Source organism: Hippichthys cyanospilos, chromosome 11 (assembly GCF_059441005.1).
Source record: "Hippichthys cyanospilos isolate Australia breed blue-spotted pipefish chromosome 11, RoL_Hcya_1.0, whole genome shotgun sequence".
In the NCBI taxonomy this organism is placed as follows: Eukaryota; Metazoa; Chordata; class Actinopteri; order Syngnathiformes; family Syngnathidae; genus Hippichthys; species Hippichthys cyanospilos.
Genome location: NC_142379.1, coordinates 7,737,372 through 7,755,861, shown reverse-complemented (window position 1 = coordinate 7,755,861; position 18,490 = coordinate 7,737,372). Strand labels below are relative to the sequence as shown.

Genomic DNA, 18,490 nt, shown 5'->3' with positions numbered 1-18,490 from the left:
ATAGCGCATCATCTGCAGCTAAGCTATGACTAAAATGTGTTCCACACCTGTAAAGTTCATGTACATCCAGACAATCATTCAGTTCATTTGCTTGCAATATCAATACGTGCAGTATGATTAGAATCAGAGGACTCAAAGATTCTTGATTCATGTCAGAAACATTTGTCATAACTAAATTACAAATTTTTCATGTTAATCTGGAAACAAAACAATCTGACACGACATAACACATTATTATTATCAAACACATTATCAGTAGTCCCTAGCTGGTTACTAGGACTTTGCTTCACTCAAAATAAGCTTCTGAGCTGTTAAAAAAAAAGTGTTTCATCAGAGGGAACTTCTGATCTGAAACTGCTGGCACAATTATCACATATATATATATATATATATATATATATATATATATATATATATATATATATATATATATATATATATATATATATATATATATATATATATATATATACACACACACACACACACACACACACACACATATATAGGCCACTAAACAGACATCAAGAATTAAGTGAGAGTTCTTTCAAGCAGTCTCAATGTCAGAATGTCAACAGAAACTGTTGTAAACAGATCAGCATCACAGATAGTTTACAGCAAAATAGTTTTAGCTAAAGCTTCCTGGATCATTTGTTGACTGTTTAAGTGCAGTATTTTTATGTAATAGCAGTAGATGATTCCACTTGAGTGGGCTTGAGTTCCAGAGAGGAACCATATTGTAAGTGTTCATCTTCAACTCAAAATGTGTGAGAAACCATGACTGAGGACATGCGTAACAGTCAGTGTTGGTCGTCTCCTCAAGCCAAAAGCTTTTCTGGGTTCTTAGAGAGGCTCTGCAGTAAACTCCTTTGAAAATTTTGCTCAGGTAATTCAGGAACCAGGAACTCCAATAAAAGGTCACAAATGCTGTAAACCAGGTGTCTATTAAAACATAACGTGAGTTCAATTAGTGACGGGAACCACAACTCTGGTTGATTGTATGAATCACGAGAATGAGTCACGTGAATCAGATTTGCTTCAGGGTCGAAAAAACACATTCGGATATACAATACATGCACTAAACTAAGGGGAGGGGAGCACGACTCTTCTTTCCTTTACATGTGAAATTTACAGAAATATTGCAAACAAGGAAACAGCACTGGCGGAAAAAATACAATTAAAGTAGAGGCACAGAAGGAATTATATGTGTACAAGTCCATTCACCTGTCTGCCCGACAATGAGTTAAAGGTTTAAGGCAGTGATTGCATGTATGGGGTTAAGTCACAAAATATTAAATATTATGCATGTTTAATTACTTTAGTCATGACTTTTCCTCTACCTTTGCTCATTTGAAATGTCTGTGTTGAGTTGTTTAACACATGTAAAGACCATTAAATAAAGTGGATTTTTTTTAATTGTATCTTAAGTTGCTATTCCAGTACTTTTGGTGGGGACTCTAAATCAAGTAAAATCCAAAATTTGAATTTTGAGTCCGTAAATAACATACCCTCCATAAAACACTGTTAGAAATGTGTGACTTGTGAGGACAGAAATAAGAGGAAAGAAAGTAAGAGACATTTGTTAACAATAATGTTAAATAACTGCAAAAAACATATCAAGCATGAGCAAGAACCACAGTGTACCATCACAGAGTTGTGCAACAAATAAAGGTTACAGAGTACAATGAAGTTACATCCATGATGACCTGATGGCCCTGGCTAGTCAATTAAACACATCTCAAAGATTATATTAGGAGATGCATTGACCCACCAGTAGTTTTTGTGAGTGGAGTAATGATGTGTGCGTTTAGGGAGTAACATAATGAGTGTACAAGAGATGTATTGCTTACCTGTTTATATAGGGATTTTGGATGGAATCAAAAACAGTCTGCTTACCTGTTAATATAGGGATTTTGGAAGGAATCAAAAACAGTCTTCCAACTGAGTTTGTACTTCTCTGAGCTGAGCAAATCCGTGACTATATCTGTGGATACCAAGGCAGGCATTTCAACTTCAAAATATGAACAATTCAGAGGTTGACCAGTCAACTTTAAAACTTCCATCTGTTATACATAAACTGTTATGCAAAAACTTGTGTGTTTCTCAAGTTGTCTACCTGGAAGAAGGTTCATCAGACAAAACAAGGCTTCTTTCTTGGTGGTGTCCTTCTGCTGCTGACTTCGTTCCATTTGTGGTGAGGTAGGCAAAACTCCCCCTGGCCATACAGACTCCTGGATAACTTGAAGGTAATGGACCCAGTATCTGGTGCATGTCAGATTGGCCACACTCACATCCAGCCATCTGAAATTTGAAAATACACAATGTTTGAACCATTGAACAAAACTGGGCTTTCGGTAATCAACTGATTTTAAATCATGTTATGTTCATTTTTTTCAGGCTAAAAAATCCACTTCATTCTAACAGGAAGATGGACTATCATTCAAGTGCACAATGACCCCCATGCCAGTCTTTTGACCTCTTGTCACTATATGTTCACAAGACGGTCATTGAGTTCAAAGATTTGTGACCTTGTCAGTGTGCTGGCTTGACCAACACTGAAAAATCATGTTGTCAGAGCAGAAAATCCATTTTAAATGTAGCCAGTGAGTCATTACATTCCTATCCGGATTTGAAACTTCAAGTGGAGAAGAGAGGTCCCACTTGGCATGGTCTCACACTACAGGTGATCACTATGAGTTCCCCCAAAGCCTTTTGCATAACTGTTGGATTTAAGGTCTTGTGATGAGTAAATGTTTTAGGCTGGGTGTTGCCGGGGGGGGACATTGACCTTTCATTCGGGCTTGACCTCTTGCACAAGAAGATTTACTATCTGGGGGATGGAAACACAGACAGTTGCCACCCTGACAAAACAAGGAAGTTATTTAGGGCAACAAGTAAAAGCTAAAAAAAATAAACATCTTAATAGAGCTCTGGCATTCAGGGTTAAATTTGTAAAACCGTAAATGAAAGAGAGGACACGATGACAGGTGTTAGTATGATTTACTGTTACAAAGTTGGCACTATATTTATTGGGTAAAAAAAAAAAAAAAAAAGCACCCATGAAAGCACTGTATGCTGTAAAAAAAAAACAAAAAAAACAAAAAAACAAGAACATACAACAGAACATGAAATGCTGAATTATATTTCCTAAGGATGATGATAACTACTCAAATTGATCTAATGACTCCTGCCACCCCCCCCAAAAAAAAATGGCTGCACAATGCTAAACCATTTTTTTTACCTACACCCCCATTGTGTTACCCTCTTGAACAGATAAAGATTGTGATTGGAATGTCCAAAGTAACAGATTGAGATCAATTATTTACAGTCATGTGTAAAAAAAATGTTTGTTAATTGCGTAATCTAATCATGTATCTCTAATTTTCGCGTTCTTTAACTTAAGCTTTCTGAATGGTGCTTGGAGGGGTTGTAAAACAACGGTCAATCCCAGCCTGAATTTGGCCTTTTATAGGCTGTCATTGTGTTTGCCATAACCTGTTTGGTGTGAGAGTGTTCAGTAGTAGAAGGAAGACATGAAAATGGAAGAGCAAGAATAGTAAATGTCAATACTTTAAAAACCGGTCCACTGGTACGTTTGATTAAGGTAGAGTGACAAACAGTACATTCTTTGAATGGAGGAGTATGCTTCTGACAAAGCAGCTCAAGTTTGGCCTACCACATAAACGTGGGGCATAACTGAGGCCCTGACCGTGATTTTCAGAGCCGGATGCACATGCAGTAGGTCCTTTACTAATTAAAACTAAATGCAGAGTCACTTAAACGGGACACCGGTTTGTTATACTGGCGTACCAGAAAAGTACTGAGCTGTGACTGCATTCAGACCTAACTTCTGTTGAATGCAAGTCCTGGTTCTAATTAGGAGCTTCTTGGTTAGTAAACTCAGTTACATGAGAGACGCTTGTGACAACAACATAACAGGGACATCGTGAAAACAGTTTACATTCCTGAGGTAAAATCATTTATCTGTAGCCAGTGAGCAAAATGGAAGAACTCGCCGGTCATTATGTGGCTGTGGCAGTACCACAACCAAAGAATTCCAGGGTAAAAAAATTCTAGCACGTTTCTTTATTTGATCATCCCACAAAAACCACAAAGACCAAAGCCTATTGTTCAATGAAGGCACATCAGACTACAAAATGGCAAGCGAATGGTTGGAATGTGAAGACTCATGTTGTCCAGCAAAGGTTAGACAAGACATTTTAGCAAGTCAAGCAAATCGTTTTGAACATTGCCATCACAGAGGCAAATTTGTATTTAGGTAATTATTTTGTAATCACTTGTCGGCCAGAAAGTAGGCAGCTGTTCTTCGCATCATCCCTGCTGATTAATATTGGATGGCACAACTACAAATAAACTTGCAAGGAAAGAGAAAACTCTTTGAATACATTCTCAAAACATTGTCTCGTTACACAATTATCCCAAAAAGCCCTTGCCAGTGGGAATAACATTCTACAAGGCATCTAGTCACTTTGGAACAGCCAGATGTGCTGCAATTTAGGAGGGTTTGTTGCATTTCCAGTTTTGAAGAAGAAGAATAATTACGTGGAAAAATGAGAACATTTAATTGACCCTGTTGATCCAGACTTGTATTGTCTACAATTGCTAAAAAGTACTCTAAATTTGACACAGCACTAAATGTGATAGATAGGAAAATATCAGTCGCACATACAAGATCAAACTCAGTGATACAGCTGTGAATATTCTACCACATTCCAACGCTTCAGTTACTTTCTTGGCAAATAACTAAATTAGTCCCAGGTTGCTAATTAAAAACAAATCTATTCAGACTGAGAAACAGACACATCATTTGAAATTGGACAACAAGTGTTAATTGTCCATCTGTAAAATTTAGACCAGTGATGTCTATGGACAGTGCTGAACACTTTCCATGCAACATAATTTTTCAATCTTTGACAGATGTTCTTAAAGGTATATGCATATGCTGTACATAAACAGTTATACAAGTATTTGATTGAGCAGGTACACCTAAATAAAGTGTCCACTACATTTGACAGTCAATGGAGTTGAAAGACTGGCAATTCTAACTAACCACTATTAACGTCTGCAGTGAGCAAATGTTTTCAGCTCAATAATGTTATGCAATATGCCGGGTTGCACTGAACGCTGGTGAGTGTCTGCGATGGTAGTGGCTCTTTCGAGCAAAGATAGACAAAGGTCACCAAAGGATTGCCACAAGTCGCCAGACATTGCTTTTATTCACAAGGAAATTGTGAAAGTGTTGAAAAATTTCTTTGCAACAAGAGCAGCACAACCGAGCAACAAGAGCAATGCCAGTGAACGTCTGGTGACTTCTGGACACATTTTGACAACCTCTGGTGACCTATTGGCTATCTCTGGTGACCTTGAATGAACTTGAGGTCAAAAAAGCTGCTACTGTATATATGCGGACACTCACCAGCCTTCACGCCTGAGTGGAATAGAGGCTTTAGCAATGGTTCATGAAAGATAGCAAGCATTTATTTATTTTTTTGGTCATAATTTTATAAAAATAACAGCCACGTGTGTGGACTGACCAACAGTATAACATTTTGGAGGGGAAAAAAAAATACAGAAACTAGGACTGCCATGGCGCCTTGATTCACATGACGGTCAAAACATAAACATGACATAATGAGCCATTGCTCAGAATATCACATATGGTAGACAGAAATTTATATTAACACTGCCATGGTTCCAAGTATATCACATTAATACTACATATATACTATAAATATCTTCATAGCTACTGGATCTCTGCCTTTACTACAATAACATTCATCAAATTAAGTTTCTGCTGTCATCACCACTAGAGTCTTATGGCAGGGATTGATTTCCCAGTGGCCCAGGCAAACCCACACTCCGTTTTCAGCCAATTAAAGCCAACAAATGCCAAGTAATGCTATATCAGATGTTGCGGTCTGGTGGAGTCTAGTCTCTATTGCGTTAGTGCTACCGCAAAACCAACCAAAGTGGTTTTCCAGCTCATCTGTCAAATAAATATTTGTAAGCCGGGAAAATGAAGAGGAAAGAACCACGGTGTCATGTGTCTTGTCTATCACCCTGCATACTCCACAAATAAGTGATATTTTTAGTACAACCTAAGAAAGGGTCTATCAACTGCCAAGATGTCCACATCAGCTTCATTAACTTACAATCATGAGGTCCATACTGCAGGTTAGCACAAATATAAGACTGATTAGAGCTGTTTGAACAATATGTCATGCAAGAAGGTCTACTGTAAACAGGTGTATGCATAAAACATCTGCCGACCTGACCAACAACTGAATAAAGTGCCTTTATCGTTCCCGCTTCCATTTATGGTAAACACAGACAAGTACACCAGGTCCCGTTTGAGCTAAAATAAGCCTACACGTTTTTCAACAGACATGATGTCATTGCACAAGTATGTCTCTGGAGACAGAGGATGAACCATTACTTGGAAGGCGCATCTCAGGGACCAGACTCAGGTGAGTGTTGAAAACCACCACAAATGTGAAGAGGCCTCAGGGCCGCTGCTTCGCTTTATTTACAGCACAGTCTACCCCTCATTTGGATCATTTTGCAAGCATCTAAGTGGTGTTTTAGCATGACCTAATTGCTTTTTATGTAACTGAATTAATAGTCGATAATTAGGTGTCGTAATTACTTGTGACATGTTGTGAGAGCGCAGTAAGGATTTAATAACCTACTGGCACATTAATTAGTCTTTAGCTTAAATATTTATGTGAATTACATTCCCTTTGCCAAACATAGTCCAGTTGTTGAAGTTATACTCAATAAGACATCAGGAATGTGTATTTACTTATCACATGAATTTGTACCCATTAACATTAAAAATATGTAGCAGCATTAAAGAATGACTACAGAAATCTAATCATAAAAACGACATCATGGACTGTGTATCTGTGTCTGTCATGCAATCTGTGACTAAAATCGGAGAGCTCGGCACAGCATGCCTTTTTTGATTATTGCTTTAACTCTGACCTTAATGGGTGAGACACTAACGACTGAGACAGCCAACTTCCACTTTGAGGAACAGCCTGTGCACATATGTCACACCTCCTCTCCGGGCTAACAAAGCTGATAGATCAAACATCTCATTATGTAACAACCGTGTTTTTATCCAATTCTGCCTTGGCTTATTGTCATCAAGTGCAAATCTGTCACGTTTAGACAGTGTTCTGACATAAACTGCCTCGGGATGAATTCCTGCTGACTGTAACACTGAGTTTCCAGCAGCATTTTCATAACTCAAATCTTGACAAACCAACGTACAATATCAGTTCTTAAACATCAAAAAAGACACATTGAAAACAAACCTTTATAGTAATCATTACCAAATTAAAAAAATAAAAATAAAAAACTGTTCAAAGATTTATAGGGAACATACCCAATTTATCATGTTACTGACAAGGTGCCAAATGTTGTGGGAGCCCCTAATGAAAAAAAAAAAACATTCTCTCAAAAAGAAGTGCCAATTGAAGCTTGGTGTCCAAAAATAAAAACTAAAAAAATCTAGGAATCACTGCAGCTAAAATCCCATCTGGAAGACACTTTGGTTCTTGCCAGATAACAAATCAGAGGCAATCACACTCAAAGACAAACGGCTGCTCTTGTAAGCCTTCTAATATAACAAAATAGATATCAGGTAATAAATATTTTTGGATGTAGTAAATTGAGTGAATCTGGGTTTTTCCTCAGGTTTTCCGAGTCTACATCTGGCCAAACTGCAAAGAACCTCTTACCGCAAACTGATCTGGTCAATATATGACATCAGCACAGGCCTAGATGTGTCTGAACTCATTAGAATCATACCACCCTTAAAAAAAAAAAAAACAATTCCAAAAGAAAAATACATATTCAGGGTGTTCCAATCAGGTTTTTATAGTGCAGAGTCTGATACTGATCATTCGTGAGGGAGAACTGAAACTAGTCACATGGACTAACTGCGTGGTTTTCTGCCAAATTTAAACCTGCTTGTTAAAAATGATTTTAATATGTTTATCAATCTGTTTTGGTGCGGGTTGGCGGTGGTCTGGTTGCGATTGACACCTAAGACTAAATGACAATCTAAATCATTTCTACACTACAAAAAAGTATGCTAAATAAAACAGTGCTATGATAATAATTCACCAACCTGAACTTTGATGTATAAAGAAGAAACACTACTATTCCAACACACTAAGAAAGCATGTGTAAGATATACTCTTAAAATAGTATATATATATATATATATATATATATATATATATATATATATATATATATATATATATATATATATATATATATATATATAAATAAAACGATGGTTGCTGCAAATGGCTTGATATTTTTTCTGACGTGTAGACTAACAAATGAGTATCTGGGGCAAGAAAAAAAAAAGAGCATTTTTTCTTACTGAGGTACTTGGGTTACTTGAGGACTCGTTTTCAGCCGAGAATACTTTATAGAAAAATAAGCCTTCTAAGTCCTTTAAACACTTACTAAGGAATTGTTGGGTTTAACTTGGGAGGGGTGGGATTATCGCAAAAACAATATTGTGGCCACTGAGTAACTAATGCAGCACGATGTCACAAGTATTTACGCCAACAGAAACGCAAGTAAACATTCAATGCCCGAGAAAGAGCTCTCAAATAGTGAAACAGAAAGAGTGACACAAACAGTAAAAGAAACACACTGAAGAACTGAGGTCATCCCCTAAAGACAGCTGCTGACAGGCTTTAAAGCCTCCCTCATCCTCACCTAGGACATCAAGTTGTCATCAAGGACTCGCAGTCCCGTCGGAATTGTTTACGTGATCATTAATATGCCATTTTAGGAAGTAAAAATAAAGAATCGCTCAGTCACTGAGAAACAGGTGCAGAAGAGACCTGAGGGCACCACGGCACCATTTGGACTTTGAAGGAGAGAATTATGTTGTACTAAAAGAAGCTAGCAAAGGAGGGTGAATTAATACACACGACAAGTCCACTATGCAATAAATAGATCATTGATTGGGTCTCAAGTAACAGTGAGTTTAAGAGAGGTAGAGACCCAGTGAACTAAGTGTGAGATTTGGTGCAAGGGTTTGGTCTGAAATTAGGCAACTGTATTAAATAAACACAGTGCAAAAGTGGATGTTCTGAAAACCATATTGTCCACAGCTGCAAGTGCTTTTTCAAAGCAAGTAAGGGACTTGCGGACGAAGAGACTATTAGCCATAACCGAAAATAAAACAGCGTTCGCCCCTTTAAATGTCTTACCGATTTGTAAAACACATAAATAACAGCAAGATGTCTTCCAGATAGCATTCTAAAATAAACATTCTATTCATTTTTAACTGCAGGATAGAAGATGCTCCTGTGTGCTGTCCAAAGGAAAACTAGAGGAAATACCTGACACACAGAGCTGTAACAGCAGTGCTGAAAGCCTACTGCCTAATATAGACGAGGTCAAACAAAAGCACAAGGCCTGTCATACTTGGCCGTTGGAACTATTTAAAATAGCAGACGGCGTATCAAAACGAAGCAACAATATTTTTGTACCGACACTCTAGGGAGCATCAGGTCACACCATTAGACTAGAAGGCCAGAAGTGGACAGAGCTGTAGTCATATTGGCTTACTGGCAGCTATTTGACATACCTATCAGAAACAAATGTTTGGGTAGTTTATCATGGGACTACTTCTTCATGGTCACTGGTGTTGTAATGTATAGTGTTTCTGCAGTAGTAGCAGCAGAGTTTTACTTTCTCTTTTACGACAAATGTAAAAGAGAAGATCATATAAATATTAAAAATGAAATCAAGTCCTCTAACATGGCTTATTTTGGGGGAAACGTTGCAGGGGCCCATAATTAAATTTTCGTCAACCCTTAAAATGTCCCATCAACAGCTTCCCTCTCTGTGGAATCTCTACTAGGAAAATCGTGTCTTCACATCCCGAACTGGCAAGGTATAGCATCTGAGTTCAAATGTACTTTCCAGAAATTCCTTCTTTGTTGTAAAAAAAAAAAGGAAAAGTACCTGAAGAGGTCCAGTTATCCGATGTAGAAAAAAAAAGAACTATAATCTAAACACATGCACGCTGATCACAAATGTATACAAACTGTCTTTTGCTTGTTTGTTTGTTTTTCCCAATAGAACCATTCAGAGTTCATTTTAAGTGCATAAGTAGGTAGTTAATTTGCGTGGAAACATGGATCCAAAAAAAATCTTAATAGCAGGAATGGTCTAATATGGGTACTTGGTATAGATACTAGTATATGCTGCTATCTTGGAGCAGTAGTATGAACTAGAAATTAAAAAAGTATAAGAAAAGAAAACTGCAATTAATAGAATTTTAAAGAAAATACTCATTTGGAATCTTTCTTTAAAGCGATCTGTCATTGTATTTTCTTGGAGGAGTGGAATTTGGATGGCAAAAGTACCAGTCGTATCAGTATTGAGCCATTTACAGTATCAATGCCACTGAATTGTACATATTGGAATTGCACCTCAACATGCCTACATTAATATCACCTGTTTATAAGGGTCCCAAAAAGCAGCCTGATGGTCCTTTGAATGTTCTCAGTACACACCCAGCTCCACTGCTCTCTCATGAGCAGACACAGGATGTTCAAAGCGACGTCAGCCAATGGCATCTCGGCCGCACCTGTGACAGCTGCATAGAAAACATACCATTATCTTCCAAAATATAAAAAATAAAATTAAAACAGTTATAGTTATCAGTTAAAATATCAGTTAATATTTGACTATGCCATTAAAAGGTAATATAGCTAATGGCTCACAACCATACTGCAAATGTAGCTGTGGTTTCTCCACTTTACCTATATATTAACACTGCCCTCATGTGCACAGATTGTAAAACTGCATCTCCACTGTTAATCGACTCCGATATCGAGTGAGTTATCTTTTGGAATCTGCTCTGAAATGATCTACATAAACGGCAAATTAAACCCAAACTAACTAGGGGGGTAAAAGTGAATTTGCATGCACCCACATAACCAGCAATAACAACAATAATAATAATCCCATCTTTGTCTAGTTAATGCATTGTTAACTTGTTTGAAAGGAAGGATCAAAACAAATACTGTGCAGCATTACAATGGAACCACAGTCATGTCTTACCATGTCCTCCTTGTCTTTGCTTTCCCACAGCACAGTCTTGTTGTCCATATTGTCCATATTGCATAACAATAGGACTGTCGCTGCAATTTGGCGGAGATGCAAGGGACAGAGTTTCTTGTTTTTGGATAAAATTTTGCAGGTCCTCCAAAGACATTCCATTAAAGACCTGTGAGTGTAGACCAAAGAAACTCTTGAACACACCCTAAACAAGTTCTATGGTGTACCAAAGCAACAAAAAGACATAGTTGGGTAACTCAAAATTGATAACTTACTGAATGAGTTTGTTCGAAGCTAAACAAGACAGGTTGTCTTATTTCTGAGCCATTCATAAATGAGAAACTTTTGCTGGAGAATTTCAGGCGTGATCTGAGAGACAATGCAATGCATAGGGCACCTTAAAAACAACCACAGCTGAATATAAAGTACTGAACAAAAAGTAAAAATCATATGTATAAAAAAAAAAGTCTCATGCTGAATTGAAAGCCTAAGAATAAATGAAAAATGTTTTTGATGGGTTTTGAAAATGGACAACGGGCCTAACATTGGGCAGAAGGACATTCCAAACAAAGGAACCAGCAATGGCTTTAATGCAGACAGGTACATCGCTGTAAACCGCTAGGCCATTAATAAATAAAGTCAACATAATTGTAATTTTCAAATTGTTTTGTTTAGTTTGTAATGCAATGAAAGAAAGAAAAAAAAAAGTGGTGCTACTTATTATGGTGAAGAACATAGATCTGAACATATTTTGGATCAAATCCCTTTGAAAAAGGGTGTACCGTCATTTCCTATTTAAATTTGAGCAGCAATTTAACACTGCCAAAAATACCATTACATTTATTGCCTGACCCTCACCATACACACTGGAAATTAAATAACTAGTTGAATTTCTTCATGAGAAATTCTAATTGATAAACAATCAATTTGATATCATACATATAAAAAAAAAAAAATTCAACCTTCAGCAGTGTAGGGAGGTTTCAAATCTCTTGTAATGTTGCAGGCATTTATATTTTTTGTGCATATATTTTGTACTAAATCACATACTTGGCCTTTTTGTCATTATTAAGTTTCCCCCCATCCATGTCGCTCTCATTTTCCTCAGTAGGACTCTGAGGCTCTGAACGAGGAAACGCTGTTTTCAGAGTGTCCACTATTGCATTCACCACAATCTGCATAAATATAGAACACAATCTTACAAACAAGCAAAAAATTGTAGAGTGTGCATTCATCAAGCTCATAATATTGTCTTATACGTACCAATTAGTAATTATTTCAATGCCAAAATAAGGCATCTATTCAGGATTTGTATCGTCATGCTACCATAAGAACTAATGTCCTGTTATGTGCATCTATGCCAATCTAGATTCTCGAATGTAGAATATGAGCGAATAATAAAAATGCCTAAGCATATATATTTTTCATAGCGATAGCCAATTTGACCACCAACAAACCTTGTCAATGCGTGACACAATAAAAGGTTTCTTGACAAAGGCAATCCGTGCATCTGTATTAAGTGCGAGAAATTCCTGCATCTCTTCACTGTTGGCTATTTCGGGAATAGCACAAAGATGCTGCAGGAAATGAGGGAAAAAAAATATATTTATAAAAAAAAAAAATTCTACTCCATTAGGCCCCAAAATACTTTATGGAATCAAAATTAATCACACACCTTTAGAAAGGTCTCCAGCATTCCTTTCCTGGCCTCTATTTTGTCACTGTCCATGTTTCCAAAGGGCATGTCTGGGAACATTTTCTTTGGACCTTTTACACCTTCAAAACAGTCGAATTTGTGAAGTAATCTCGATGTGGATTCAAATGCCACTAGTGCATGGTATTTTATACAGTAAGTTATCTTTAAAGACAGATTATGCTTATAAGCCTACCTTTGATGAGCTTCTTCAGTTCTGTTCGCTCTTCCACGCGTGCTTGCAAGTTAAGAAATTCGCTGTATCGTCTGTTGACCATGTGGTAGGCCACTGGGTGAATGGAAGATGGACTTTCAAAACCAGAGTTCATTGAGTCTCCCTCATCTGAGCACGGATGACTGTGCCCTGGATTCTCACAACCCATTGCTGTCTCATACTGAAAAAAAAAAGCTACAGCTCAGCATAATTTTCTTCATCGCTGTATTAATATTGTTGAATGTTAATACATGAGAATCGCCAAAAACAGCAAAGACAAAGACATTGGTATATTTTATTCTGTTAAACTTCCTCAAACAGCTCACAATAACAAACATGGCCATGCCCACTTGTACACTGTGGCTGAAAGTGTAGACGTTTTAATCTTTTTCTGATTCACCTATTTTATTTTATTAAAAAAAAAAAAAAAGAATAAATACTCGAATAATGTACGATGGCCAATGAGGGCAAACGCTTCACTATGCTACACGCATAAGAGGCAAAAAATGCACAAAAAAAAATCACACTGCTCCTTTTCTTATAAAACTGAATATTGAAAAGCATCAATTGTTTAAAAAAAAAAGCACAGCTCTTACCTTGATGGTGTAGAGAGTGTAAGGGTGTGAACCGGTCCCACGGTGTTCCTTGGCAGTGATTGTTCCCGTGATACGAAGGTTTTGGATACTTATTGGTCCCTCGGGGCTGCTTAGAGGCTCAAAACTGAACGAAGGCAAGGGAGAAGAACCATGCAATGGGCTGATGACAGTCACTTCATTGGCATTCCCAACTGGTTCCATAACCAGAGGAAGCTCCCTAGCTTGGTTTGCTGAAGAAAAACTACCTTCACTATCCAAGTTCTGAAGGCTGCAGATGGAAGTGCTCTCTGTCGTTATTTCTAATGAGCCAACAGGGTAATCGGATGTCTCTGAATTCCCCAAGACGGTAGGGCAGAAGATATCTAACTGACTTGAGCAAAGACCCTCAGAGTCTTTCCCATTACTGCTATCAGTTTCACAATCTTTCTGTTGGTCATGCAAACGTTCCTCTTGACCATTCATGACCAAGGAGTCGATGGAACTCAGTTTGTACTCAGCTAATGGAGAGTCCAAGTCAGAATCATTTTCTTGATAGAAGGGATTTGAGTTAATTCCACTCACCGAATTTCTTAAGGTTTGACTTGTCTCTTCTTCAGTGCTATTCTGTTGAAAATAGACCTCCTCTGAATCAGCGCCATCATGCGAAGAGAGTTCAGGCGAGGCCATCTCTACAGAATTTTCTCTTTCCGTTTGACCTTTTAGAGAAGGGTCACTAGCATTGCTCTGGGCTGGCGTGCTCTCCTGTGGTGGAGTGAGCTGTAATTCAGCACAGGGAAATGAGACTGACAAATCCAGTGTCTCTTCTCCACTCGTCTTCCTTCTTTTATCAGAACTGCCAAATATGTCGATCATGAAAAGATTTAACCAGTCAGGGTCAGACATCTTATTGAAAAGAGGGAGCAAGACATTGCAGGTGATAAGCTCTCCAACAACAAACCGTCCAGTTCCTGTTTCCAAGTGAGGCGGGGGCACCAAAACGTGAAGCAATAAGTCCACCAGAGCCCTTGTGTAATTGACTTCCGTTGTCTCGCTGGTCATCACACAGTGAGGTGTGCTAACCCTTGAGTATGCCAGCCATAACTTTTCCTTCTCACTATTTGGAGTCGCCTGCTGCTGGGCGACCAGCTCCTTTGCTCGAAGATAGTCCTGTAGATGGCAGCCAAACATTTCCAAGATCCTCTGGGTCAGGCTCTGCATCAATATAAAAGCTAATAAATGTGGGTGGCGATTTCATCATTTACTGTAATATTTGAAAAAAAAAATCTGGAAATTAGTAACAGGGATTGAATGTCTGAGCAGAAAAGACGTATAAATACATCTTTGGGATTGAATGAGTTAAAAACTTTGCAAATACTGCGACCAACAGCTAATTCCTTCAAGTAATATCGAAAAAAACACAATAACACAAAACGTCTAAACGCTTCACAATTTCAAACATTGCTTTTTACTTGCATTTACTAATGCTTCTATGATGAGTGTGTCCAAGATTGATTCATTTGTTACAAAATATGACAAAATAATACCTTTCTGTCTAATTGCTTTGCACGCAACTTCAGCTCCATGCCCATAGAAATCATGGCCTCTTGAACCTGATTTTCAAAGCCACTTTCAGAGGACACAGTCGAGTACCAGGAAGAAACGAAATCCCTGATAATCTTCCTCACTGAATCATGGATTTCTTGGTCCAAGTGATGATCATCCTCCACACTGGAATGAATCTGAAAATGACCATCAAGAGATCAAGAGATGGCGATACGGTTCATGCTTGAGCTCAAAGTAATCAGTCAACATAGCCTCAAACTAACTGTACATTGGATTCTAGCTATAAAAGGACTACTGTAAAGTAACAAGTTTACTGTATATAAAACATGTAATTACCAGTCCATTAGTAACGACAGAAGAGCTGTCCCCAACACTGAAAAACTCTGGCATGCACTAAAAAGCGTCCACACTGTAAACCGACTTGCGAAGTAAATATTTACATTTCATTTCACTAAATTGTTGATAAACGGGATGAAATTAATCAGAAATGAATACATTTAACAGTATTTATTAATCCCCACATTTACTGTTTGCACATGTGCATGTGGATGCAAATTTTGCTTGCATCCTCTGATATTTTAGAGAGAAACAATATGGAGCCTTGAAATGGCTAAACTGGGACTCTATTAAAACTAATTAAAAGGTGTGGCAACAAAGTATTAGATTGAGGGCATACAAAATAATTAACACAGGCTATTTTACTTTTTTTCCAATTACTATGTCGACTTTTTGTATTCACTGTTGTGAATGTATTCACTGTAATAGATTGCAGGTCGAGAGTTAAAGAACAATACGATATATCGAAAACATGCCTTAATATGATGATAAGGAAGATAATTATGGTTATTTTTGAACACTAGTTTTAGTGTGTATTGCTGAACATCTGCTAAACATCATCCAGGCTGGGATTTCTAATTACATTGTCTAGTTTAGTTACAGTACACACAGTACTTATTAAATAATGTGCCATGATGCGGTGTTGTTTTTGCACCTTAGCAAACACCAAGGTAATACAATACAGACCACTTTCAAGGCAAAATTATCATAAATTTGGTTAATACTATCTTCTATAAGACTGCATAGACTTGTATTGTTGTCATAAAGATGAATGCATTCTTGACAACAAAGTTATGGAAAGAAAATTGAGCGAAATCGTATATGTTCATATTTGACACGTCATTTATCACATTTCAGTCAGGGTTTAAGTGACCTGACTATGAAGGAAATGGAAATATCCTTCTCATATGCAGTGTGAATTGTGCTTTTAACTCATACTAGTTGCCTCAAGTGAGAAAATCCAGAAATGGTCATATTTAGATGATTGAGGAGAACCAAATGAAATGTTTACAATGTGTAAACAGTATACCACTATGCTTACATATTTGGAGTACAGAAGTGATGGTTTACCTGTTCCAGAGTGATGAACCTCTCCAGATGGATCACGCTGTTGGATTCCAAGATGGCCTGAGATCCGAGCCATCCTCCAAGTACCACCAGCAGACTGGTGAACACGCACAGCAGCCAGATATTAACAAGCAGATGGAAAAGAACAAGCCAAGCCAACAGTACGCCAAAGCCCAAGATACACCTCTGTCCCAGCACCTCTGCCATGACACTTGAGGGATGCTTGTCACCCACGCATTAAACCTGCAAAACAATATGGAGACGATTAATTAGAATGTGAATTAAACTCTAAAAAAAATATCTAGACCTATATGAGCTACGCTCTCAGTAGAACTTTATAACGTGGTTGGAAGCATGTATATGAGAATGGTGTCACACTACCATCTTAAAGTCTTAATCGTAGGAATACTGATATTGTTGGGGGCAAAATATGAGGTAAAAAAAATCAGCTGATTGTAACGTTTATCACGTCCTTTTACATAGAGGAAGTTTTGAGGAACATCAAGCATGGGCATGAACTCCCTAAACCATCCAAATTCACGGTATTCATCTGTCCAGCACGGATCATTCCTATTTTACAGCAAGCAGTCATTCGGGCTTTTGTTATTGCTGTGTTTTAAGGCCGAATAAAACACGTTGCAAAACGATTATCCAATTTATGAGAGCTGCTTCGTTCCCTCATTAGTACATGGACAAATTATCATCGACGATCATGTTGTTGGTGTTTTGCTGTTAACGATTTAATAGTCAAACGTAAGAGCCAAGAGGTGTTGACAAAGCAAATGAAAAACGCGAAAATTCCCTGTATATTTGTGCAACCTTGTGATGGATCGGAAAACCGTTGCATGCATCCGACAATTCTCCACATATTTACACAGACTTGTAATTCTGCACGGTACACTAAAAAACCGTTACGTATTTTATTTGTTTTTGAACGCACCCCTTTTCACGCCTTAACGTTGGCGAAGAAACAACATGACGACATTGGGATCGAAATCTAAAATGGTGAAAACGTGGTTTCATTGTTGAATGGATCAGAACGACAGAAAAATAGCTTACCCGGGTACATGTTTACCATTGTTAAACTACAGCAACAATAAAACCCAAGCTGTTTCAAGCTTTCAATCAACTCGACGTCCCGTGAGTTGTTTACTTCCGGTAGCATGACGTTGCAGTCGAGGTGAACGCCCACTCAAAAATCCTGTTAGATATGTGTGGATGCAAACCAGCGGGTTTTTTTTTAGGGATAAACCCTTGTGATTTCTAAAATTAAGATTTTTTTGCATTTCTTGATCAATTTTCGCTTGTGCTTGACTGAGGATTTTTGTCATTCTTGACAGGGAGGCTATAGCAGTGATCAAGCTCTCTTTGTCTTTTGTTTTTTTGCATCAATGTTACTTTTTGCTCTTTTTTTTTTACTTTGACTTTTTTTGTTTTTTTCCGTGTCAAAAATAGTCAAGGTTGTTTTAGTGTCTAATGAATTATTGAAACCAATCCAGTTATCAGCATATTCAATTATCATTCCACAGCAAACGCTATTCAATTGTACGCTACGATCAAAAGTTTCAAATGCATTTTTATTCTAAATCTAGAAACAGTCTACATCAGGGCTTCCCAATAATACTTTGCAAAGCCCCCCTAGGAAAGAGAAAACATTTCATGCCCCCCCCCCCCCCCCCCCCCACTTACCACACCAACCATAAATAAGATTATTATATAAAAATAATTGTATACCTAAAACTGTATTCTCTTTTTAATATTGAAACATGAAAAATGAATACGCTGAGGATAGTGAGAAACGCTATTTCGATTCCTTTGTATGTTAAGCACATGTGAAGGAATTGACAATAAACTTGACTTAGACTTTGACTTTGAACTAGTTACTACTTTTTTCACAGCATCTATATAGGTCAA

General features: G+C 37.6%; 1 protein-coding gene across 1 annotated transcript; it reads right to left on the bottom strand.

Moving 5' to 3' along the window:
• Nucleotides 1-431: 431 nt before the first annotated feature.
• snx19b (sorting nexin 19b) lies at nt 432-17,756 on the bottom strand. Its single transcript, XM_088427125.1, has 14 exons — nt 17,636-17,756; nt 16,580-16,819; nt 15,154-15,348; nt 13,631-14,821; nt 13,017-13,215; nt 12,803-12,903; nt 12,585-12,704; nt 12,178-12,302; nt 11,403-11,496; nt 11,131-11,296; nt 10,522-10,663; nt 2,117-2,301; nt 1,897-1,984; nt 432-942 (listed from the first exon to the last, which is right to left on the bottom strand). Exons 2-14 carry the CDS (start codon nt 16,781-16,783, stop codon nt 819-821), a joined length of 2,934 nt encoding a protein of 977 aa, XP_088283251.1. The 5' UTR covers nt 16,784-16,819; nt 17,636-17,756; the 3' UTR covers nt 432-818.
• Nucleotides 17,757-18,490: the final 734 nt, after the last annotated feature.